The sequence below is a fragment of the Micromesistius poutassou genome (assembly GCF_964030765.1).
Source record: "Micromesistius poutassou genome assembly, chromosome: 6".
In the NCBI taxonomy this organism is placed as follows: Eukaryota; Metazoa; Chordata; class Actinopteri; order Gadiformes; family Gadidae; genus Micromesistius; species Micromesistius poutassou.
This window is the reverse complement of record NC_140276.1, coordinates 1,609,762-1,634,761: the sequence shown is the minus strand read 5'-3', so window position 1 is coordinate 1,634,761 and position 25,000 is coordinate 1,609,762. Positions and strand designations below refer to the sequence as shown.

Here is a 25,000-nt window from a genome sequence, read left to right as displayed (position 1 = left end):
GAGGAAACCGGATGACGTGCGAGTGCGTGCCTGTCTGGCGTTAAGCAGCATAGCACCAGGTGCCTGCCGTGACCACGTGTGGTTGGATTCTGTTCACCCATTATATGCAAATAATCTCAGGGACCACATTTACAGGTTTTTTGCATAGCCTATATGACAACAACTCACTAGGCACTGCAGGCATCAGTTTGGGTTCTTGCATTGCAAGGCATGAAAAAACAAATGTATTGAAGTCAATTGTGCAATGTACGAGTATTAAAGGTCACATTGCACAACCAAGACTTAACCGTCACCGAATAGGAATTTTGCATGTGGTAGAATGACGATCGAATAGCTAGCCTAAACTTGGACGTTTGCCACAACTGTGTGATTATGTGTTGCCAGGTAGCGACCTGGTTGCCATGTCTGAATGTCAACAGCTGATGTTTATTATTATGAATGGTCCTCTTGCTACAGGGGAGCCAGCCTCGCCCGGCCCTCTCTCCAGCTCGGCACAGAAGCAACGGAGAGTTCTGGAATCCCTGGTCAAGAGCGAAGGTGGGGATCCGTCGTACAAGCACAGTTTTGATTTGTTTCAATTTGTGGGTTCAGCTGCGTTAGCTGCGTGCATATTGTGGGCTATTGGCTAACAACCATATTTTCATTGTGTGTGCACGTGTATGCATAAGGCACGATTTGAAGTGTAACTAGCTAAAATTGTAGTGAATTGTAGTGAATTGTAGTGAAAAAGTGTATTTACACATGTAGGCGGTTGTAGTCAATCGTTGTTGTGTTCTTAAGGTCCTCTGTGTCTAACATACCCCCTCCACCTCTAGCCTCCCCTCAGGTGGGCCTGGACGACTTTGTGGAGATGACCAAGAAGTATGCGCAGGGCATCACTCCGTCAGCCGTCCTGGCCGGGGCGGGAGAAGACGATGACGACGACGATGACGACGAAGCTGTGAAGAACCCAGACGATCTTCCCCTGCACCAGAAGGTACGCTGCTGCGACTGTGTCTGTTATCAGTCCGACAAATCAGACCGGGATCTGTGAGCCCGTAACGGTGAACACAAACTCGGCAATGAGTAGTAAACTGTAAAAAAAAAAAAAAGTGTCTTAAGGTTTCAAATCAGGCCATGTTTAGAAATAAACTTCTGAAAGTCCCCTTCTGAAAGCTAGAGTATCTACGTGACGAAACAGGAAACGAGGCGTAACCCCGCCCCTTTCAGATGTTGGCTTCCTGCCAAGGATAGGTGCCGCCTCCCCCCCAGGCGTTGCTGCTGTAACAGACCGCAGTCCCTCAACCTTTCTCCTCATTCATAATACGTTCACAATTCATAACCAGTGTGGAGGAACACTGAAAGAGGCCTAATGTCGGACCGGAAGAAATGTTAAATTCAATTCAAGTTTATTTGTATGTCCCTTATCACAGGTACAAAGCGCTTAACAGGCCGTATGTTTGTGACACCCCCATGATCATCCCCCCCCCCCCAGAGGACAAGAGAAAACTCCCTTAATTAGCAAGGAAGAAATCTTGAGAAGGAAAGCAGAGTGGGGGGGTCCCTCCTTCCAGGGATGATCAGTAGTGCATTGGCTGCCATAATGGACATTTACCTGTATACATCTTGTATGTTCACCGCACCTTTCCCTCCACACCCCCCCCCCCCCCCCAGGTGCTGAAGTTCCCGCTGCACGCGCTCCTGGAGATCAAGGAGACCCTGATCGACTGGGCGTCGCGCGCCGGCATGCAGTGGCTGAGCGCCCTCATCCCCACGCACCACGTCAACACCCTGGTCTTCTTCTTCGTCATCTCCAACCTCACCGTCGACTTCTTCGTCTTCCTCATCCCCCTGCTCGTCTTCTACCTGGGCCTGTTCTCCATGGTCATCTGCACGCTGCGCGTCTTCCAGGTCAGGCTCGGAGGGGTCAGGGGTCAGGGGTCACTGGGATAGTCAATAGCCGTTTCTCAATTCGCGTTCTCGTGTGTTCTCGTGTACTTGCGTTCTCGATAAACGTCATCAGTGGTAGCCCCAAGCACTGTTCCAATTCCAAGTACGCGAGTACGCGAGTACTGTCGTAAAACCCGGAAGTGTTCTCGATGCGTTCTCGATGAGGCCGTTCTACCGAGGATGCATCGGAGGTGACTCGTGTGGACTTGGGACCGTTAAATATCCCAGAATGCATCATCGAGTCCGCTGCTGTTCCAATTGCAGGTGCGTGCTCGCGTTCTCGGAAGTCTGTACTTGAAAGTCCGGACTTGCCAAGTACGTACTTCCAAGTCCGCGAGTACGTAGTCCGCGTACTTGATATTGAGAAACGGCTAATGGCTCTCGTGATCGTCCATTGGTGGAGATTTCAAAACAGTCGACGGAACTTTTTGGCTTAAACAAAACAAAACCATCCCTTGTGTATCAATATATTGTAAAATACTATTCTAATAAATAATAATATTACAATTCCCGCTAAATAATACAATTTCTACTTTTACCATTGCTATGTATTTGGCAGACGCTTTGGCCCAGAAGGACTGCCGTTAAGGTAGGGATTAGGCCTCTAGCTCGAGGGAAGCCTACAGGTAGACTGTGGCCAGAGGGCGTCGAACCCAGTGCCTTTCAGCTGGGAGTCTGACCACCTTAGCCACACAGCGCTAACCCTGTGAAGGGGATCACTAAACACGCGACGTGTTCTTTCCCCTCCAGAACTCAAAGGCCTGGGAGAACTTCCGGGCCCTGACGGACCTGCTGGCCCACTTTGAGCCCGGTCTGGACGTGGAGCAGGCGGAGACCAACTTCGGCTGGACCCACCTGGAGCCCTATCTGTGAGAGACACCCCCCCACGCCCAGCGCTGGTTCACGCATTCTGAGCTGTTCCTCTCTCCACCTCACCGAGGCACAACGAAACACAAATAGTCGTATAGTGGTGTTCAGTCTGATTCGGTGCAAGAGCAGAAGTCATAACTCGGGTCGCAATTGATGTGAGGGTTTAGTTTGCGGGTTCTGGTTATAGCTCACATTAAGCAGAAAGATGTATGAACAATATGTAACTAACTACTAATTTGTAAAAAGGCTCTTGTTGTTCCACGCAGCAACTTCCTGCTGTCGGTGGTGTTCGTCCTGTTCTCCTTCCCCGTGGCCGACAAGACGTGGATCCCCTGCTCGGAGCTGGCCACCGTGGCCCTCTTCTTCACCGTCACCTCCTTCCTCAGCCTGCAGGCCTCCGCCCAGCTCTTCGCCCGCCGCGCCCTGCTCACCGAGGTCATCTCGGGCGCCCTCTCCCTGGCCCACCTCCTCCCCGACTCCCTGGGGCCCCTGCGGCCGCTGGGGAGCACGCTGGTGCGCGTGCCCCTGGGCGGCACGCTGGCCCTGAACCTGGGCCTGCCCGCCCTCCTCCACGGCCACCTCGTCTACCTGCTGTTCCGCATGGCCCAGCTGCGGGGCTTCAGGGGCACCTACCTGTGCCTGGTGCCCTACCTGGTGTGCTTCACCTGGTGCGAGCTGTGCCTGGCCTTCCTGCTCGACGCCAGCGCCATCGGCCTGGTGCGCTCCTGCGTGGGCTACCTGCTCTTCCTGTTCGCGCTGCCCGTGCTGTCGCTAGGCCTGGCCGCCATGCTGCTGGCGCAGCTGCTGCGCTTCCTGCTGGCGCTGGAGCTGGCCAAGACGGCGGCGGCGCTGGCCGCGTGCGCCGTGCCCGTGGCGCTGCGGCTGTGGACCCGCTTCGGCCTGAGCCCCCGGGCGCTGTGGCGCTCGCTGTCGGGCAGCAGCGTGGTGAAGCTGGTGCTGGTGTGGCTGAGCGCCCTGCTGCTCTTCTGCTGGCTGTACGTGTACCGCTCCGAGGGCATGAAGGTGTACAACTCCACGCTCACCTGGCACGAGTACGGCGGCCTGTGCGGCCCGGCCGCCTGGAGGGAGGCCAACATGGCGCGCACGCAGATCCTGTGCTCCCACCTGGAGGGCCACCGCGTCACCTGGACGGGCCGCTTCAAGTACGCCCGCGTCACCGACATCGAGAACGGCGCGCAGTCCGTCATCAACATGCTGCCGGGCCTCGTGGGCGACTGGGCGCGCTGCCTGTACGGCGAGGCGTACCCGCCGTGCACCGGGGCGGAGGAGGAGGAGGGCGGCGGAGGAGGAGGAGGAGGAGCGGGGGCCCCCGGCGGCGGCGACGCGCCGCGGCCGCGGCCCCCGCCGCCGCCCGCCGCGGCGGACCCCCTCTGCAAGCTGAAGAGGCTGGCCAAGCACGAGTGCCACGTGAAGCGCTTCGACCGCTACAAGTTCGAGGTGACCATGGGCATGCCGCTGGAGCGCAAGGCGCGCAACGGCTCGCTGGTGGAGGACGAGGACTCCACCAAGGACATCGTGCTGCGCGCCAGCAGCGAGTTCGGCCCCGTGCTGCTGCACCTGGAGGCCGGCAGCCTGCTGCAGTTCAGCACCGTGCTGGAGGGCCGGCTGGGCTCCAAGTGGCCGGCGTTCGAGCTGAAGGCGGTGCACTGCGTGTCGTGCGGCGACGCGCCCCTCCCCTCGGGCCGCCGCCGCCGGCAGTTCAAGATCGAGCAGGACTGGCGGCGCTCGGTGCAGCGCGCGCTGCAGTTCGCCTTCGACTTCTTCTTCGGGCCCTCCCTCAGCGCGCGGCTGGTGCAGCCCGACGCCGAGGCCCAGGCCCAGGCGGAGCTCGCCACCGTGGCGCCGCTGGGCTAGTCGGGGGGGGGGGGCTGGCGCTGAGCTGGGAGGGGCGGAGCTGAGCTGGGAGGGCTAGAGCTGAGCTGGGAGGGGCTAGAGCTGAGCTGGGAGGGGCTGGAGCTGAGCTAAGGGAGAACTAGTGTGTAGCTTCAAGGATTTGCCCTAACGAGGTCTCACTGGTATTTTAATTGGAGGGGGTCATCTGCATTTCAACAATGTTGCTGTTGCTGTTGTTTTGGAAGGTCGATTCAAGTTGGGGATGCAGACAACGGATAATGTATTTTCACTGCTGCCTCCATCTCGGACTACTTTAATCACTAATTGTAATCACATTTTCATAACGAGTATCCAATCCGTTGAAACTGTTTATAGAAGCACACTTGGATATGTTTGTGTTTATGTCAGTGGAGCATGATTTTCAGTTATAAATCGGTTTATCTCCATTATATACATCATTAGAGACACTTCTCATTTTCAAGCCCGTGGAAAATTGAATTACGTGCTATCATAACCGACAAATGACGTAGCTGTCGTGACTATTGTTAGGCGTTTTCTGCAATACCTTGTTTGTACTTTGTACCCAGTACTGGAACGAGATCAGATACCAGAATCGGTTTCCATGCATCCTTTTGCAGTACGCATTGTAGTAAGTGTCCTTATCGGTCAATCGTACCGGTAATCCAGTACACTGGGAAAAAATTAAAACCATTGACAATGAGGTGTGTGGGTTTACAGGTAGGAATACTGATATATATATTATTATTATATTATATATATGATATATTAAGCTAAAGAAAACATATGATTGTACGCTAATGTTTTCTAATTTTAGCATTTGAAGTATTCATATAATACTTTATGAAGAAGAAGATATATATATATATTTGAAGATTCTTGTGCCATTTTGTGTGCGTGTGTGAGAGAATTCAGACTTTGTGTTTCTTGAGCCAGAGTGCGTAAATCCGTAGATTAAATTAATATTAACTTTGAGTAACGAGACACTACTCTAGCAGGCGCACGTGCCTTAAACTCATGTTCCAAGTAACCACTCTTAAATATGTACATGAACATGCCATGTTGCTACTTATGTATGAATATATTTACAGATAATGTACCAATAATACATTGTGGCATTTATAACGATTGTGTATAGTTTTGTGTGTATGTACCATTTCCAGCTGATTCACAGACATTTTAGGGACAAGTGGCTCCCAAAGGTCTACAGTATTTTATGCGTCACACGGTCCAAGGCCTTGTTGGGTCACAGTCCATGGCTTGAAAATCTAAATGAACGTCTCCAATTGATTTCAAGTTTAAGCATTTTTTTATCTGTTTAGTTTGTTGTCCTCGTGGTTACATTTCGAATGAACGTTTTATTTCTTGGTGCGATGGAGGTCATTTCGAAAGTGCCTTTTATAAAACATAAAATATTTGAAGTCCATCGTAACATCATGAGTTGGCAGATGTTCATTTCCATGTATATTTTGAATTGTTTAAACACATTCAATTATCGCTGTGGCGTTTTGAAGTGAACAAAGTAATTCATGACTTTAAAGTGGCAATCTCAAAGATTACCTTATTTGAGAACTGGGTTTCAGAATCAACCCGCAGTTCTTAACATTCAGTATACTGAAAAATACAATCAGGTCATAGGGTCAATCACCATTGTGTCACCTCATTCGGAAATAGATAGTGACTTAGCAGACGATTAATCTTCCAGATTGCCACTTTAATCGTCAACATTGAGACAGTTCTCCTGCCTAAATATAGACTCATAAAGTGATGTACCATGTTGCAGACGGTGTGCTGGAGCTCAACCTACGTCACCCTCCATCTCTGCTGTGCAGGGCTTCTAGAAGTGTGCTAATGTAGGTTTGTCAGGTCATGATGTCCTCCCTGTATTTCTTCACTGTGACCAGTAAATATGGAAATCCGTCTTCTCTGCTTTTCTTCATGAAAACTTTAAATCCACTTAATCCACTTTAAAAGTGGATCGAACATAAAGTGACTGTATCGACTTAAACATGAGCTCTGTATTTGTAACAGGGTGTGGAATACAGAGGCAAAGATAAAGGTCAAAGGTTACTGACCTAAACACACACCTACTTCTCTATTCCTCCCTGTAGGATACTTTCCATTCAACTACAGAATGACGTGAACTTGGTTAAATTAAATTAGCTAATATGTCACACATGTAATGCACTCAGTGTGCGAAATACCCTTCAATATTCGGGGGGGGTCCCCATCTCCCGATTGTTGCACAATATCGATCTAAATGTTTCTCATGCAGTAGGCCTATAGCATACTTAGCAGACTTTAGTTTTATCTACTTATTTAAAAAAACAAAAACCACCACCATCACTAGCTTCTCTCTCATCACAAAATTCAACCAAACAGCTAGGACTCATCTTAACACGATCTAAACAGGCTATGAAAATGTGAAAAATAATCTCCCCCAAACAGCTATGACTAGCTAAACAGGCTATGAAAATGTGAAAATCAAATCTGACGGAACGCACTTATCACTGTGTTGGATCGAGTTTGTTTACTACTGTTGGTGGTAGACTAGCCGACAGCCACTAAATCAAATAACCAATCGGAGGAGAGCCTGCCGCCAAGCCCTTCTAACCAATCAGCGGCGAAAAAGGCGGTACCTTCCCCTACCATCCTACGGAAAAAAAGATTTGCGACCCGGACACGTTCTGGCTGACGCTGAGCCAGCTGCACACTCCCCTCCCCTACGCCCCGCCCCATCCCCACCTCCAGCCCCTCCCACCGGGCGGGGCGGGCCCCAGCCGAGACCAGTACACACACAACCTGGACCAGCTGCTGCTGGGGGACGCCTTCGGGCCCCCTGGCTCGCAGAGCCCCGGGTCTCTGGGATGATGGGCAGTTGATGAGAGGCCTGATGTGGACGCATGCTGGGCTGCTCCGTCAGGTCGCCACGTGACTGACTGGTCAAACTGGTGCGGTGGAACTGCTGCTGTGGTTTCATAGACACACCAGCGACCTGCTGCTCTGGAGACACATGCTCAAGGACACAACTTTTTTGATTGCAATAAAGAGGAAAATATCAATTTAAAAGGAATATTAGTCGCTCCAACGTCGCTTGTGATCAGATACCTGGAAATCAATGATGCGTTACCATGTTTATACTCTGTGATATCCTACTTTACTGAGGAATGAGTTCAATAGCAGAACTTGTTTCTCTGTTTGAAGCGAACGAACACAGGACCTTAAAACATTAAATATGTTTTACGATGTGTTAATAAAAAGGATAAGAGGATTTCAAATAATTGATTTGACAATAGGGCTAAGAGAGGAATCAAATATTCAAAAGATTGAATAAAAAATGATTTTGACCAAAAAAACCTAATAAGCGTTATTTTGGAACACTGCCATTCCAAATATGACAGATTGAACATTTCTTGACTGACATTAGTACGTTTTGATCCCAAAACAGTGACAAAAGTAAATTAAATATCAGGTCAATGTCTGTTCAAAGGGACTAAGTACAAACTTAATCCAAATACCAAAATATAAGCACAACATATTACTCAAGAGCTGCTTTAAAGAAAATGTCAAATTCACTACAAATACAGCTAAATAGACGGTCGACTTTGATTCAACACAATTTACTCTGTATGTGTGAGAACGCACGCATGTGTACTTCAAAAGGGTTCCTTAGTTCCCAAAACTAAGCTTGTAGCATTTTTAATTGACAATGTATTTTTTGACCACTAGGGGACAGGCTTGTACAGCTTGTAAAAGCAGTCTCTTGGAGCCACTAAAACAGTCCGAGTGCGGACCTACAAGCCTATTCAGACACCAGGACGCAAGTTGTTCTAGCTGAACACCGTAGAACCACTAGATAATTGATAAAAAAGGGTACATGTACAACATGGCCTCCCGGCTGAGGGGGAGCCCGGGGGAGGTTAGGGTAAAGGGAAGGGGGGGAGGTAAGGGTGTATGGGGGGAGGACAGAGGTGAGGGTATAGGGGAGTGGGGAGGTGAGGGTATAGGGGAGTGGGGAGGTTAGGGTATAGGGAGGTAACCTTACCTTATTAGGGTAACATGCATGTGTATAATAAAAATTACTGCACAACAAGCCACACAGCGAGGTCATTTTAAATGATTTTATATCATAAAACATCAGTATACATTTCAACAACTGTGCGCACAGTGAAACAATTCTGGGATGGGATTCAAAAAAACAACGGTTCATCGTGAGACCATCTGACCCTAACTCTGTCCCTAACACTGAACCATGAGGAACCCACGAAGGAACCCTCGTAGGAACAAGGAACCCTTGAGAAACAAGGAACCCTTGAGAAACAAGGAACCCTTGACAACCCGTGACTTAAGTCACGTCCTGCGAGGTAGAAGTTGAATCCGAAGTCTCCACCGTCAAGCTCTGATGAGGCGCCGTCGGTGGGTCACTGAAATGTTGCAAGAGGAAAAACACAAATCGTTAGCCTCGTAGCATAATCTATGTTGTTAGCCATAGGCCAACAATGTCAATGAGGCTACCGATGTCCATTACGCCATGAGGCTACCCATGTCCATTACGCCATGAGGCTACCCATGTCCATTACGCCATGAGGCTACCCATGTCCATTACGCCATGAGGCTACCCATGTCAATTATGCTACAATAGCAATTATACTATGAGGTTAACAATATAGATAACACTATGAGGCTAGCAATGTTGATTATGCTGTGAGGCTAACAATATCCATTATGCTATGAAGCTAACTATCAATTATGCTAGGAGGCTAACGATGTCCAGCTAGGAGGCTAACTACATTCCGGGTCTCCCTCCAGATAGGTGGCTCCTCCATCAGCTCTCCTCAGCCGAGGGTTCCTGATCATTTTGTCCATGATTTTTTTAGTTAATATAATTTGTGTTGAAATTGTAAATAATTATACTTATAACTATACTTTTGTTTTGAGAATTCTAAACTAGAAACAGTGGTAGTAGTTTATTATTCTTTGGACACCTCGTTTAAATAATTCTGAATCAAATCAAATGTTAAACTTCAACATGAAACATGCACACACTTGGGAATTTGTAATTCAGGAATATCGTAAAACATTCTGTGAATTGAACAGCATAGCTCTGGTGGTGAAACAATGTAAAAAAAACAACAACTTGGTATTAACCTTCCAAAGACTTGAGCAGTCCCATCGTAGTCCTCGTCTCGCTCCTGGTGGGTCGTCAGCTTCATCTGTTCACAATACAAACACACATTAAAAGGGTGATGTTACGTTACCAAGTGTGAGTGTGACCAGCTGTTACATTTTAGTTGTGTTTTAGTGTCCACCTAGATGTACGCTGGATAAACTATAGTAGTAGCAGCTGATGCGACTTTAATTACGTCAAATCACAGCTTTGGCTAAAATTCACAGAATGAAAAATCTGAAGGAAAAACTAATGAATGATTGTTTGAAATATTTAAAAAGAATCTCCGGGTGTCAAGTGTTTGGTGATGGTTACCCTCCGGTCCCCAGTCTCCGGTCCAGCCTGGTGCCCCATTCCTGGTCCAGGGGGATCTGGATACCCTCCGGTCCCCAGTCTCCGGTCCAGCCTGGTGCCCCATTCCTGGTCCAGGGGGATCTGGTTACTCTCCGGTCCCCAGTCTCCGGTCCAGCCTGGTGCCCCATTCCTGGTCCAGGGGGATCTGGTTACTCTCCGGTCCTCAGTCTCCGGTCCAGCCTGGTGCCCCATTCCTGGTCCAGGGGGATCTGGATACCCTCCGGTCCACAGCCTCCGGTCCAGCCTGGTACCCCATGCCTGGTCTAGGGGGATCTAGTTACCCTACATTATAATTAAGCGCGAGAAAAGCACTATACACATCCAATGTATTATTATTATTATTATTATTATTATTATTATTATTATTATTATTATTATTATTATTATTATTATTATTATTATTATTATTCACCCTGGTGCCCCATACCTGGTCCAGCGGGATCTGGTCTCCAGCCTCTGGTCTCCCATGCCTGGTCTTGGGGATCTGGTCACCTGCTGGTCCTCAGCCTCTGGTCCAGGAGATCCTGTGAAGTCAGACAGCATCTTTATAGACCCGTGCACATAGCGGTCTCGAATCTAACTACCAACCCCCCCGCAGAAGCCCCTTACCTTGAGCTGGAACGACGATGGAGATCTTGGGGTGCTTTGGTCGTCTCGTTGCAAAATACAGCCAACAGACTTACCTTGAGCAGATCTAGTAGTTTGTTGCTGTTGGTTCATGTACAAATAATTGACTATACATTTCATATCCCCCCCCATTTAGCAAACAATTCCCACCCATAAACAAGGCTGACAGACAACAGTACAAAATAACAAACTGTTCTCATGCCTTTTGTCTACTTCCTTACTACTCTCCAAAACATTGCATGCACATCGCATGAGTGTTGCCTTACTAATCAGGGTGTGATCTGAGTGACCAGAGATGCATGCTGGGATACTGTGCTATCTGACGCCTACAGTTCTGTAGATGTTCCCCCTCAGGAGAAACCAAGTTTTCAAAAGGCTGTTGTGACATCAGTTACATGACCGTCATGTCCGTCAAGACCGGGAAAGGGACTCCCCAAGGAGAAACGCCAAAGGGTAGGACGTGAGGCTCCCCCACTCGGTGACTAGAATACAACCAAGCTCTTACAGAAGAGAATCATGGAGCACATTTCAACATTCCTCTTTATTGACCTTGAAGCCCCAGTGAGGCTTTCTTCACCTCTTCTTCTGAAGAGCACAACTGAAGATGGGGCCGCTAGTTGGGATGTTTCCAAATGTGAGATCCAAAGACTTGGATCTCAGGGCAGGAGTACAGGAGATCCAGAGGGCTTGCCAGCAGTCCATGTTGAGGTTAGGTAGGGAAGCCACGTCGCAGACTGTCCATCTTCAGTCAGTTGGTTGGTTTCTCATCCGATTCGGTCCATTCGGAATGCCGTTAGTCCATCATCCATTGTACCAAGTAGCCATTCTCATTGTTTGCATGATTCAGTCACACTGGAGTCCAAGCTACATGACACTCAAGTCATCCTGTCCAGTGTGTAGAAGGGTCGAATTGAGATCCAGATGCTAGATTGCTCCAGGCTCTTGCTGTATTGAACACCCACTTTGTTATCCTCTTTGATTTAGGCCACAGACTTGAGTCCTCCAGAAACGTCCGACCAAAAGACACCTCAAGGGTGTTTCAGGAAGAGTAGCGTCCTCCTATAGCTGAAAATTAAAATGTTCAGGTAATACAAGCCAAGTAGAAGTAGTAAGATTTCCTCACACATGTAGTGCCCAGTACCAGGTTATAGATTGCCCCTCTCACACTTAGTGCCCCATGCCAGGGCAACGATTGCCCCTCTCACATAGTGCCCCATGCCAGGGCAACGATTGCCCCTCTCACATAGTGCCCCATGCCAGGGCAACGATTGCCCCTCACATAGTGCCCCATGCCAGGTCAACGATTGCCCCTCACATAGTGCCCCATGCCAGGTCAACGATTGCCCCTCACATAGTGCCCCATGCCAGGTCAACGATTGCCCCTCTCACATAGTGCCCCATGCCATGCAAAGATTACGCCTCTCACATAGTGCCCCATGCCAGGGCAACAATCGCCCCTCACCTGAAAGTGCCCCATGCAACGTTAAAGATTGCCCCTCTCACACTTAGTGCCACATGCCAGGGCAACGATTGCCCGTCTCACACTTAGCTCCACATGCAAGGTTAAAGATCACCCCTCTCACACTTAGTGCTCCGTGCAAAGGCAACAATTGCCCCTCTCACAGTGCCCCATGCCAGGTTAAATATTGCCCCTCACATGAAGTAGTACCCCATTCCATGCAAAGATTGACCAGTACCAGGTTAAAGATCACACCACTTTATTTTCAGTTATTAACAATGACAATACTCAAGGAATACAAAGCCAAACGAGAGAGGAGAGACCAGTGGAGGGTTTGTAGGTCTTTGAGAGAATAGAGACCAGCGGTGGGTTTGACGGATAGACCAGTGGAGGTTTTGACGGAGAGACCAGTGGAGGGTTTGTAGGTCCTTGAGAGAGGAGAGACACCAGTGGAGGTTTTGACGGAGAGATCAGCGGTGGGTTTGTAGGTCTTTGAGAGAGGACAGACCAGTGGAGGGTTTGACGGAGAGACCAGCTCTGGGTTTGTAGGTCTTTGTGAGAGGAGAGACCAGTGGAGGGTTTGTAGGTCTTTGAGAGGAGAGACCAGTGGAGGGTTTGACAGAGAGACCAGCGTTGGGTTTGTAGGTCTTTGAGAGAGGAGAGACCAGTGGTGGGTTTGTAGGTCTTTGAGAGAATAGAGACCAGTGGAGGGTTTGACGGAGAGACCAGTGGAGGGTTTGTAGGTCTTTGAGAGAATAGAGACCAGTGGAGGGTTTGACGGAGAGACCAGTGGAGGGTTTGTAGGTCTTTGAGAGAGGAGAGACCAGTGGAGGGTTTGACAGAGAGACCAGCGCTGGGTTTGTAGGTCTTTGAGAGAGGAGAGACCAGTGGTGGGTTTGTAGGTCTTTGAGAGATGAGAGACCAGTGGTGGGTTTGACGGAGAGACCAGTGGAGGGTTTGTAGGTCTTTGAGAGAGGAGAGACCAGCGGTGGGTTTGTAGATCTTTGAAAGAGGAGAGACCAGTAGTGGGTTTGACGGATAGACCAGTGGAGGTTTTGACGGAGAGACCAGTGGAGGGTTTGTAGGTCCTTGAGAGAGGAGAGACCAGTGGAGGTTTTGATGGAGAGATCAGCGCTGGGTTTGTAGGTCTTTGAGAGAGGAGAGACCAGTGGAGGGTTTGACGGAGAGACCAGCTCTGGGTTTGTAGGTCTTTGAGAGAGGAGAGACCAGCGCTGGGTTTGTAGGTCTTTGAGAGACCAGCTCTGGGTTTGTAGGTCTTTGAGAGACGAGAGACCAGCTCTGGGTTTGTAGATCTTTGAGAGACGAGAGACCAGCTCTGGGTTTGTAGGTCTTTGAGAGACGAGAGACCAGCTCTGGGTTTGTAGGTCTTTGAGAGAGGAGAGACCAGTGCTGGGTTTGTAGGTCTCTAACAAACATACCATAAAGTAAGGGGCCACCAGTGGAGGGGGGGCTGGTGGGTCAGACCAGTGGTGGGGGGGCTGGGGCTTCAAGGCGTACGGAGGGAAACATTGGAACGTGCTCCGTGGTTCTCAGGTGCAGGAACCAGGTTGGGTTCTAGTTGCTGAGAGGGACAGCCCCCACATCTCGCCCCCTGGTGTGTCTCCTTGAGGAGTTCCTGTCTCCATCCTGAAGGACGTTCCAGTTCATGTAACTGACGTGACGACGGCCTCTTAAACACTGGGTTCCCCTGATGGGGAACGTCTACACAACTGAAGGCCTCAAACAGCGCAGAACCCTAGCATGCATCTCTGGTCAGTCAGACCACACCCTTATCAGTAGGACAACACACATGGGATATGATGCAATGTTGAGGAATGTAGTAGGAAAGTGGACGGAAAAATAATCTTCTAGGGGCGAATGAGAGGCATGAGAACGGGGGAGAGGCATGAGAGAGAGAGAGAGAGAGAGAGAGAGAGAGAGAGAGAGAGAGAGAGAGAGAGAGAGAGAGAGAGAGAGAGAGAGAGAGAGAGAGAGAGAGAGAGAGAGAGAGAGGGGCGGGTCCTACGAGGGGCGGGGCAGGTCCTATAAGGGGCGGGGCAGGTCCTACGAGGGGCGGGGCAGGTCCTACGAGGGGCGGGGCCTGAGAACTGGTTCAAACTAAACGCTGTCAGCCCACAGCATTAAGAGAAAAAGTTGTGACTTACAGTTCGCAGTTTCTTCTTCATGATTCGATCGTGATACTCACAGAATCTGTTTCTTCTTCTTGAGCTGTAAGGAGAGCAACAAGATTAGTTTTACAGCTTGTGTGTGTGTATGTGTTTTAATTAGTGATTAATCCAATCAAAATAAGTTATTGAAATAAGTTATTTTTCCCATTTAACTACGACGGTAACCGAATGCGGAGTCATTGTGTGACGTCATGGCCCCGCCCCCCTACGTCTTCCGCCGCCCCCCACGTCATGGAGTCATTGATAAATACCAGCAGCCGCGTCACCCGGCGAAAAATATCAATTAATTCAATTAAAAACAGCTTACGACGACATAGATCCAGAACTACTATTATTCAACTTATCAATTATGCCTAGTAAAAAACAATTGAGATAAATTATAAATAAATGTCCTACTCACAGCAGGTCCGGATGTAGCGGGCCGATTTACTTCAAAAAGTGTTCGTTAACCCGACGGTCAACCTGGAGAACAAGGACCAGACGGATCATTAGTGACATTCATAACTTGAACGGGACGTTTCTAACCATGTTTCGGTTAAACTTCTAAAATAACGTCAATATTAGGCCTACCCGTGTAATGGAGACGGCTCAACGTCTTTTTCAATCTAACCGGTTTGATGGAGTCAACAGCTGACTGAGCGCGAGCAGCACAGTGAGGCTCAATGGAAACGCAGCGCGAGCCGCACCGAGACCCGCGAAATAATCAGCGGAACTGCATGCAGGTGTGCCGCGAAGGCCATCCGCGTATAGCCGTAGAACGCTGATTAGCCAATCAGAGTCGAGCAGGAGCGTCTCCCAGAGGAGGCGGTTCGAATCCCACGTTACCCAAACAAACAAAAGCTTATTTGGACAAAGGTTTAAATATTTAATCTTTGAGGATAATATGATAATAAGACCTTGTTATTAAAGGATATATAATAATTCTACTTTTACTTACTGTTTCTTGAAAAGTTTGAATTGAACTTAATAATATAAACCAAAAGAATCATAAATAATATCTATATTATATAAATTATGCATGAAACACACCACAATCTGCTTCACAAAGCAAATAATTCAGAAACAAGTTGCTGCCCTTTAATGAAAGTGTCAATTAGGTTTAAATCAGGTTTAAAGGAACCTGCTCAGGTAAATTGGTGAATAAAGTTAAGTATAGAAAAATGTAGATAAGACAATGTTAATAGTCAATAATTGTGCAAATAAGGTACTAATCTCCAAATATTAAGCAACTATTTTATGCATGATGGGCCTTTATTAGGGAAGCATACAGCATATGAATATAAATATTTGTTATTATTATTTAATTTTCCATCGCTATTTCTAACACTGTCAAGTAAAGAAAGTCAGTCATGTTTTCATGATATTTTATTGTACATAAACACAAGCTGAATAATTAAACACACATCTAATTAAAAAAAAAAGATAATATGTAAACAAAGGAACAATAAAAATGTACAGAATATATTTATAAAAAAGTGTAAACATATATACAATATTATTAAACTATTAGTCCTCAACTCCTCTTTTCTGTAACCCACCGGTCCCTTTCCACCTCAAAGAAGTCAGACTGCTGGAACTCCATCCAGGTCATCTCCTTGGCCATGCCCTTGTCCTTGTGAAGGGACAACACTCTGGAGGGGCAGTATATGTGTTTCCCTGGGATGTCAGGGAAACTGGCACGGACATGAGGGCTGCCAGGACCCTGCTTCAGTGGCTGGTGACAGGATCTGCACATCGGCGACCCGTTGGAAGCTGCTCTGCAGACTTGCTCTTTGTCCTCTCCTCTGCCACCTTCTTCCACGCTGCACTCCTCTGTTTTACTGCCTCAAGCTCCCTTCATAGCTAAACAGGCTATGAAAATGTGAAAATCAAATCTGACGGAACGCACTTATCACTGTTGGATCGAGTTTGTTTACTACTGTTGGTGGTAGACTAGCCGACAGCCACTAAATCAAATAACCAATCGGAGGAGAGCCTGCCGCCAAGCCCTTCTAACCAATCAGCGGCGAAAAAGGCGGTACCTTCCCCTACCATCCTACGGAAAAAGATTCGCTGACCGCTAAGGTACCGAATATTTTATTAATAGTCAATAGTAAATGTGGCAAAAGTGGCAAGATAAGCGTGCCAATTTTTTATTTTTGTCTTTGCACAACACAAAAAACGTACAACGCCCGGGGCCAGTGTACTTGCATTGTCAATAAAGTTTTAATAAACAACAATCTTGGAACTGTGGGTAAAACATGGCGGCGCCCTGTGTCCATATGAGGCTACGTTCGTGATGTCCATTCCGCCCTTGAATCAATGGATGTACAGTCGTCTTTAATATTCCGACAACAACTCACGGGAAACCCAAGAAAGCAAAAGACAGACGTATACGATCTACTGAACTTCTGTTTCGGATTTTCTTTACAAAATGTCTGAAAACAGCACTACAAGCGCCGGAGGTGCGCCTCCGAGATCAATCGTGATGGAGATGATGATCGCGAATTTTAAAAGGCTACCTGAGATCGACCAGAAGTTTTTCAACTATGGACCTTTGTACTTGGGAGGAAACGCGGCATTTGCTGGTCTTATAGCCAACAGTTTCTTTAGGAGGGCACTGAATGTCACCCAGGCGCGCCTCGCATCGTCGGTCCCGATGGCCGTCCTCCCATTCATCACGACGGTCGCCTTTTACAACGCCGCAGTGTCCAGTCCTTTACTTTCCGGGGATCTCAACTGTCCGTCGTGTGCTTTGATGAGAGGTGCACTCATCGGCGTGGTCGGCGGTGGGATTTACCCCATTCTGTTGGCGTTGCCCGTGAACGCAGGACTCGCGTCCGCGTATAACTCTGCACCGATGCCAGTAAAAGGGACTGCGTTTCGATTTGCCATCGACATTTCCCGGCCGGTCCTGACCAAGATGAGGCCAGTGTTGGTGCTTCAGGCGTTATTTGGTACCTACCTGAGTTCGCGACACTTTGACACCTATCAGAAGCTTGTTGAGATTGTGTCTGGCTCTGGGGCCGAAGAGCTCATGGATTAACATCTGTGTTAAAATGTTCGTGTCGTGTCCAGTATAGCCGTTGGCCTAATGTGCTTCATCATCCCACGCATTTGTTTGAATTCGATCAAGGAGCATAACATGGGGTTTCCAGTTGGCCTACGGTAAATCAATGGGATAGTATGGTCTATTTGCAAAGACAAGGTAGTACTGTCTGTATGCATATCAATAATTGTCCTACACAAAATGCTGATATTGAGTAATGACCCATTTTGGAAGTATGTTAATGTTATTATAACTTGTCCCCTCTGACCCCACAATGAACAGCTATTAACTTACCATCAATGAGTTGATAATCAGCACTTACAATAAATGTTTAAATCAAATGAGTGAATAACATCCCTTGTGTCTTTCTATTTACAAGTCATAAAGCAGATGAATATCCTAAGTCACTTTTGTCACATTACCATGTAACATATTTGTCTTTATAACTAATATTACCAATAACAGTAGCATATCATATGTACCAAAATCATAATTTCGGTATGGTACAGGACACAGCTTTGTTGAAGATGGGAAATAATTTATTGAAACATGTCTTCACCTCAAACTGCGGGTTTAACAAAGTCACCACTCTACCTCTATAGGCTTATTAACTGAGGAATGTGTTACAGGGAAATCAAGTTCATAAATAAAGAAACAAAACAAAAACAAATCCAACCATTTTAACACTGACATCGACAAGGAATTATAGAAAAATGAAATCAGACATGTTTGTTCAAAGTTCATAAATACCCCGACACACACACTCCCTTCCCTCAAACCCACCCGAAACCTCATCAATTACATCTAACCTGCAAAAAGAAAAAGTTCAACGACAAACGCACGGAACGACCACACATTTCAAGTGAGAGTAGCCTGAAGTGTCATTACAACCAGTGTATTACAGGGTACGCCTTTCTCGGTCGCAGATTCCTTTCCACCGTCTTTCCACTAAATGAAACATAGTAGTACCCATAACTATAAACCCAACACATTGTCACGGCGCTTATCAACACAATGATGCTTGTTTTTCTTCCAGTAGTCAAAGCCTAATCAATACTTCAGGGCCGAGACGTGTACCGCACCTTTAAAATCAGCCTTTTGCAGCATGCCGTGTTCATTTTCTTCATATCCATAAAACAAAACCGATTAAAAACTATACATCTGTCATCACAGAAATCTCCATTAATACAGCAGACAACTGAATGTCAGTCAAGAGAAGAACTTTCTGAGTCGCAGAAAGGATGACGAACACATGGAGGTGATGGAATCTTTTTGTACGTAACCAATGGCTGACTGGGCTCCAACTGAAGTCTGTTTGACTGATGTTTCAATGGCACAATACACGATACAGGTACTAATGAAGAGGTAAACATGTACACACGTACAACCACTCTCTCTTCAGGGAATTATGAACAGAGAGAAAATGACAACCCATTCTCTGGTTTCTTCCATACTCTCACTCACTCACACATACATACATACATAGGATTTTAAGACATGCAAGAGAAATTATATTTTGATGGACTCTTAAAATGCAAAGAATCCTCTTATGTCTATACCCCAGATATTCAGCACTCAATTTCTTCCATTTCCTTGAATTTTGGCAGCTGCTTTGGGCTAGCCAGCGCCCTTCACATTATCTTTTATACAGTACAGTGCAATTTAAAAAAAAACTAAATACAAGGCTAGAGGTCAAAAAGGAGTACAGAGTAAGGTAGAGAGAGAGCGGAGGGAGGTGGGGGTGCCATGGAAAATATACAAAACAATATACATCAATAAGTCAGTAGGAATTTTGTTTGAAAAAGTTTTTTTTTTCCCTGTAATATTACTCTCTGTTATTAATCTCCACAGAGTACACAAACATTAAAGTTTCAGAGAAATGTGCCCCTCCCCTTACAAATATACTGTTACCAACCATGACTAGTTAATACACTGCACAGGCATTTTTTACTCCAGTTTCAATAGCTTTACATTGTCTACGATCCAATATTCAAATCTTTGTCTTTTTTATGGTTTGTATCCTTGATGAATCCGGCTCATCACTTTTTCCTTTCTTATTTTTCTTGCTAGAAATACAAAAAAACCGAGTACCAGCTGGGTTCCTTCACATTTCAGTTCAGTGCAGTGCGTACACACACTCCCTTGCCGGTCAGAGGGACTTCGCCAGCGTTGGTTCCTCATGTCTTGCCGAGAACATTGGACCTGATGGGAGACAGGGGCCAAGAAACAAACAGAACAAAGAAACGGTAAAAGTCAAGAGGAGATCAGATTCATGGTGGCAGCACAGCATGGCTACACTGCAACCTTGACTCTTTGCTCTACAGCAGTGGTTCTCAACGGGTCTTAGCCCCAGGACACACATGTGTCCCTATTCATTAAGTCACAACCAAAAATAATGCCTTCACGTAATGTCAAAAACAGTGAACAAAAGAAACCCAATGAAATAGTAAGTTGTTGAAACATGAATTAACATTGAAATACAAGTTAATTCATGGGCATTTATCAAGTATTATGTTTTGCCTATGCTCTCAAAATGCCCCACTTAAATGGTTTTAAGAATGCGGTTCCTTTCACATTGAGCTCTCTTCAGGTCGACTTGGGAAAAATGAAGGAATTTTAGTACTTATGGGCGACTCATTTAAATTTGAAAGGAAAGTTCTAAGCAGTGTCCTTGTTTTTAAACATAAATTGTTAATATGTATTTCAAACTGATTTGTAGTTGTATGCTTAAGTTGGGGGGGGGGGGGTTCCTGTACACTTGTCTATGAACTCCTTTCCGCTTTTTTGCGTTGTGTCTCTGTAACCCTGATAAATGAGGACAAGGGCTTACCTGAGTGCTTTCCACCGGTCCTTCTCCACCTGGTTCTCTGGACTCTCACTCTCATAGGAGGCCAAGTACAGCCCTGGGCGGAGGAAGAGAGAGAGAGACAGAGAGACAGAGAGACAGAAAGACAGAAAGAGAGAGGATAGATAAAGTTAGCAAGACGATAGCAGATGAACAACGCCAGCTATAAAGACATGGTTGAAAGTGTGAGGCTAGTGTGGGGAGGAAGAGGAGAGGGGGGGGGGGTCCTTACCATCTTCGCTGAAGATAGGGGCTGTGTGGAGGTAGTGCAGGATGGTCCTGTCTTGCTCAAATGGACACTCCACCTGTTTCCAGGTCATGAATTCTCCAACCTGCCTCGCCAGCTCAACAAATTTCTGGGGGGAGATAATCATTTCTGTTATAATATTTGTGAATTGATCATTTTGTTTTCCTAAGCCTGAAAGATGATCGTTTCTGTGATGTGACGGCGGCAATGAAAAGGTAAAAAAAAGTGCAGGATGTTTAAACAAGGATATTGGCAAAATGCATACCCACTGCTACGAGTGAAGCTGAAACACGCTTTATAAACCTCACCTCAAAGTTGACATGACCGTTGGGAAGGCGATTGGCGCATCCCTCGTTGAGGAAGTAAATGTCTTTGATCAGCAGGCTGAAGAAAGGAATCACAATCTGAGAGGAAACACACAGAGGGAGTTCAGCACCCAGACCAGGATGAAGGCACACAGGAGAGAGAGAGAGAGACGTGAGCACACACTGCTGAAGCCCTTTCAGATTCAGAACACCACCTACTCTTTCTCTGCTACTGTTGGCCGTCTGTGAGCGGTGGGCGGCGCCCCTCAGAGCTGTTCTGTAGTTGTAGAAGTTTCCGGTGGGATCCATCTGATGCTGTCGAAACAAAAACACACAAAAGTGTGTTTGACATTTTTTTCATATTAATTTCTTCAGGTTGTACTCCATCCCCCCTGATGCCGTCCTTGTCCATCACAGGCCTACCTCCAAAATGAAGAACTTTGCAGTTTTGGCTTTCCCCCAGGTCTTCTTCAGCCGCGACACAGGACTCATGTTCATCCCAGCTGTAGGGAGAAACCATGGTAACTGAGGCTGGGTAACATCAAGGCCATGTTGACTGTGTGTGGTGCACCTGGGATTTGTGCACAGTGTGGGACTGCGAGACAAGACACTCACATATGATGGCCATTAGAGAGTTGAAGTTTCCGATGTTGAAACATTCCCTGGCGACGTCGATGAAGAACTCTATCACCTGGGCCCTCTGCTTCTTCTTGCCCGGCTGGATAGAAACGTCACGCAGACATTTAATTAGTTCACAAGATACGATATACTGCACATAATATTAAAGTTGAACTATTATAGATTGTGTTCTAAATGTTAATTTAATACACTTTGATTCGCAAACCTGAAAATAAAATACCAAAAAAAAAGGTAACAAAATTAAATCGTCTTTTATGGTTTTAAGGATAGGAGTGCAGTGACATATTATAGCCTTTAGGGGGCAGTAGCACACTGCTTGTTCATGGCTCTGTTGCCGTGTAAAATTGCATTCAAGCAGAACGCTTAGACAAGTAGTTTAGGTCAGATTCTAATTGAAGTTCAAAAAACACACTCATTTGTGTTTGGGGAAATTATATGTATTAAGGGGTGATGGAATTAGTCCTGCACAGTAAAACCGAAGTGCAATAATTAAATGAATTACACCTCCATGAGAACAGGAGTAGTCGTACACACGGTTCGCTGCAGTGTTGGTTTACAGGTCTGACTTAAAGTAAGAACTCATCGTGGTGCTCTTGTTGACTCTGAGCAGCCTACCATGCATATCTCAGTAGCCACCAGGTAGCACAGTCTGTTGAACCACCTGACGTAGGCCTCCAGGTTAGATGTCTTCTTGTGGTCGCTGAAGCAAGGCTGTGAGTGAGACACACAAAGGGGTTACTATGCTGCTGACACGCCGACTCTTACCGGGTCCTTTCCCCACACCCTTTGGAGTAATCTCCTGGATTCAGCCGATCGGCCGAGTCAGACAGTGTTTTTAACAAAAGAGTAAACATGTAATTGTGTTGATGCATTGTTTTTAGTATTCCTGTTTGCACTTCATTCCCTGTTTTAAGTTTTTTGTACACGCACTTATTTATGGTTTTTATTGTGTCCCTAATTTGACTGCATGTATTGTCTTGAGTGCATATTATCTGCACAACACTTTGGTACAAACCTGGTTTGCTTTTGAATGAACTTTATAGACAAACTTGAAACTTGAAACCGAAGCTTTCTCATCCAATGTAGAGTAAATGGTTCTAAACGTGTTTTACCCGTAGCGTGTATAGAAGGCAGGATTTTATTCTTGAGAGACACATTTACAATAATAGAAAAAAGAATGTACTGTTAAAGACATGGAGCCAACAAAAAGATGCAAAAACCAGGCTAATTCAATGGAATAGAAAGCCATGGAAACAGGAATGAACACAGAAACAATATGACGACATGTTGATGCTTCTTTCTCAAGAGAAAGGTTTAACATATGCTCTGCAACCCACTCAGAATACCCAGAGGGTCGCGACCCACCAGTTGAGAATGACTGGTCTCTGGACTACACCGCCCCCTATTTTCTACAATGGCGCTAGGAGCTAAAACCCTGCCCACTAGACACAAGGCTTTTTAACCCCCAGCTGAAAGGTTGTGGGTTTCAAACCGGCAGCCTTGCGTCCCCTGAGCCAGATGACATGTATCTGACCTATGAAAGGGTGGAGGGTGGAGAGTAGAATTTACCCACAGAGAGAGGTAAAGACAGAGGAGCAGTCGGAGCTCTCCCGCCCGAGCTTGTCATTATATTACCCAGCTCCGGGCCATCGCTGACCCAGCGGCCCGTTGACCTCGGCAAGACCCCCTGAAGAGGGGCCCTAGAGAGGCCGGCCCTCTGATTAGAAAGGGCCACATAGGGTAGAACCCCGTCTTTTAATAGCAGGCTGGGTGTTTCTGCTGGCTGCGCACTTTAAGAGCTTGTTAGATCTTTATTTGATAGGGTGAAAAAAAGCCCCACGAGAAGGACATATTTCTTGCAAGAGCTTTCTTGCAAGAAATACATATATATATATATATATATATATATATATATATATATATTATATATATATCTTTTTATAGAAGATACTTTTTCTTTTTGCAAATGCTTTCCTTCCGACCGTAACTCTCTGAGGTCATTCATCAAGCAGGCATTCGGATGAACAAGATTCATGCTTATGGTTTGGGCGATGAATTGTGAGGCTGCGAGGCTGGGTTTTACCTGCGTGGTGTCTAGCGGGTCCTTCTGAACGAAAGCCTGGACGAACTCCTCCGGACCGATGTGACCCAGGTGTTCCTGGGAAAAACACGACTTTCATTAACGAACGGACAGCCACTGAAGCCACAACGACTCACCACCGTGACTCAAAGACCTCACGTTTCCTCATCCTGACTCGACACTATCTATAGGTCCTCTAAAACAGAAGTTCACGATTACGCAAAAGGTCAAAATAAGAAAAAATGACTAATACCATACTTATTTTTGACCTTAAACATTAAAGAACCATCGACTTTTTCACTATCCTAAAACGGCAACAGGGAATGTCATTAATATTGTACGTTGGTCCTCTACTTGTCCTTTCTCTCAAACCATTCATCCTCTCTCCATATGTGTGTATGTGCGTGCGTGCGTGTTCGCGTGCGTGCATGTGTGTGTGTACACGTGTGTGCGTGAGCTTAAGTGTGAGGCTGTCGGGTCACATCCAGTCACTGCACTGCCATCCCCATGTTAGAATCCCCGGGCGCATCAACTGACTCCTGAGATCACGTCGCTGCCACTCAGACTCGCTTACTCAGGCCTGCATTAGCTCTCTCTCTCTCTCTCTCTCTCTCTCTCTCCCTCTCCCTCTCCCTCTCCCTCTCCCTCTCTCCTCTCTCTCTCTCTCTCTCTCTCCTCTCTCTCTCTCTCTCTCTCTCTCTCTCTCTCTCTCTCTCTCTCTTCCTCTCTCTCTCTCTCTCCCCCTCCCTCCCCTCTCTCTCTCACATGGCCATCTCAAATAGGCCATATTAGGATACACATGAATGGATCAAAAAGGCACAGTGTGCAATGGGAGCCCCTTTGTTGCTAGTGTGTGAGTATATTGCAACGTAGGGCTTGTGGTATAGTAACAGAATAAGGACCCTTTTTTTTTTTTTATCCCCCGTGGCGGTTTCACAAGTAGGCTAAACCCAGGAGTAGCTCCCAAAGGTTAACGACGAGGGGGTGCGTTTGATTTATGTGCGCGAGAGAGAGCCCCGGCGTGGTCGCTGAGCGCTATCTTTACCTGTCCCGTCGCGCACTAGCGCGCCGCGACCCATATATCAGGCAGACCCCGTAATCAGTGTTATGAGCTACAACCTGTGTGTCGTTGCCCCAGTACGCGGCGCGGCGCGGCGCGGCGAGGCGGAGCTACGGCGCCGATAGTAAACAAGCCCCGCACTCCACGTTAACGCTGCTCGTTACGCTTCAGAGCGCGCGTGCGTTCATTTCGCTTTGTTATTCAGCTGGAGTTGGCGCTCTCGGTAGCCGGCCCTTCCTTTAGCCCGGGTGTGATAGCACCTCATCACAGTACCCGCCTTTTGATGTTTCTCTTTCATACCCCTCGCCTTTCATGTCCTTGCCCTTGAC

General features: G+C 46.9%; 4 protein-coding genes across 4 annotated transcripts in view; 2 read left to right on the top strand and 2 right to left on the bottom strand.

Annotated features, from left to right (window-relative positions):
* LOC311344728 (wolframin-like) overlaps positions 1 to 4,674 on the top strand; it is a gene marked incomplete at both ends in the record, with an annotated part of 8,201 nt that extends 3,527 nt beyond the window's left edge. Inside the window, 5 exons of the mRNA XM_084469081.1 lie at positions 457 to 537; positions 816 to 976; positions 1,654 to 1,890; positions 2,680 to 2,798; positions 3,066 to 4,674. Coding sequence (XP_084325207.1) covers positions 457 to 537; positions 816 to 976; positions 1,654 to 1,890; positions 2,680 to 2,798; positions 3,066 to 4,674 — 2,207 coding nt within the window. The remainder of the gene's footprint in view (positions 1 to 456; positions 538 to 815; positions 977 to 1,653; positions 1,891 to 2,679; positions 2,799 to 3,065) is intronic.
* Positions 4,675 to 8,523: 3,849 nt separating this feature from the next.
* Positions 8,524 to 10,912, bottom strand: LOC311344727 (uncharacterized protein; the record flags this gene model as incomplete). Its single annotated transcript, XM_084469080.1, has 4 exons — positions 10,620 to 10,912; positions 10,154 to 10,436; positions 9,820 to 9,884; positions 8,524 to 8,569 (listed from the first exon to the last, which is right to left on the bottom strand). Exons 1-4 carry the CDS (start codon positions 10,733 to 10,735, stop codon positions 8,524 to 8,526), a joined length of 510 nt encoding a protein of 169 aa, XP_084325206.1. The 5' UTR covers positions 10,736 to 10,912.
* Positions 10,913 to 16,717: 5,805 nt separating this feature from the next.
* LOC311344871 (transmembrane protein 126A-like) lies at positions 16,718 to 17,721 on the top strand. Its single transcript, XM_084469205.1, has one exon. The coding sequence runs from the start codon at positions 16,881 to 16,883 to the stop codon at positions 17,490 to 17,492; it is 612 nt and encodes a 203-aa protein (XP_084325331.1). The 5' UTR covers positions 16,718 to 16,880; the 3' UTR covers positions 17,493 to 17,721.
* Positions 17,722 to 20,321: 2,600 nt separating this feature from the next.
* LOC311344726 (ras-GEF domain-containing family member 1C-like) lies at positions 20,322 to 24,120 on the bottom strand (the record flags this gene model as incomplete). Its single annotated transcript, XM_084469079.1, has 9 exons — positions 20,322 to 20,398; positions 20,573 to 20,696; positions 20,896 to 20,991; positions 21,112 to 21,207; positions 21,316 to 21,395; positions 21,508 to 21,610; positions 22,147 to 22,242; positions 23,615 to 23,689; positions 24,109 to 24,120. 9 exons carry the CDS (start codon positions 24,118 to 24,120, stop codon positions 20,322 to 20,324), a joined length of 759 nt encoding a protein of 252 aa, XP_084325205.1.
* Between the last annotated feature and the right edge of the window lie 880 nt (positions 24,121 to 25,000).

Bases quoted from the DNA above. Each gene is read 5' to 3' on its own strand.
- LOC311344871 (XM_084469205.1), top strand. From the start codon at position 16,881: ATGTCTGAAAACAGCACTACAAGCGCCGGAGGTGCGCCTCCGAGATCA.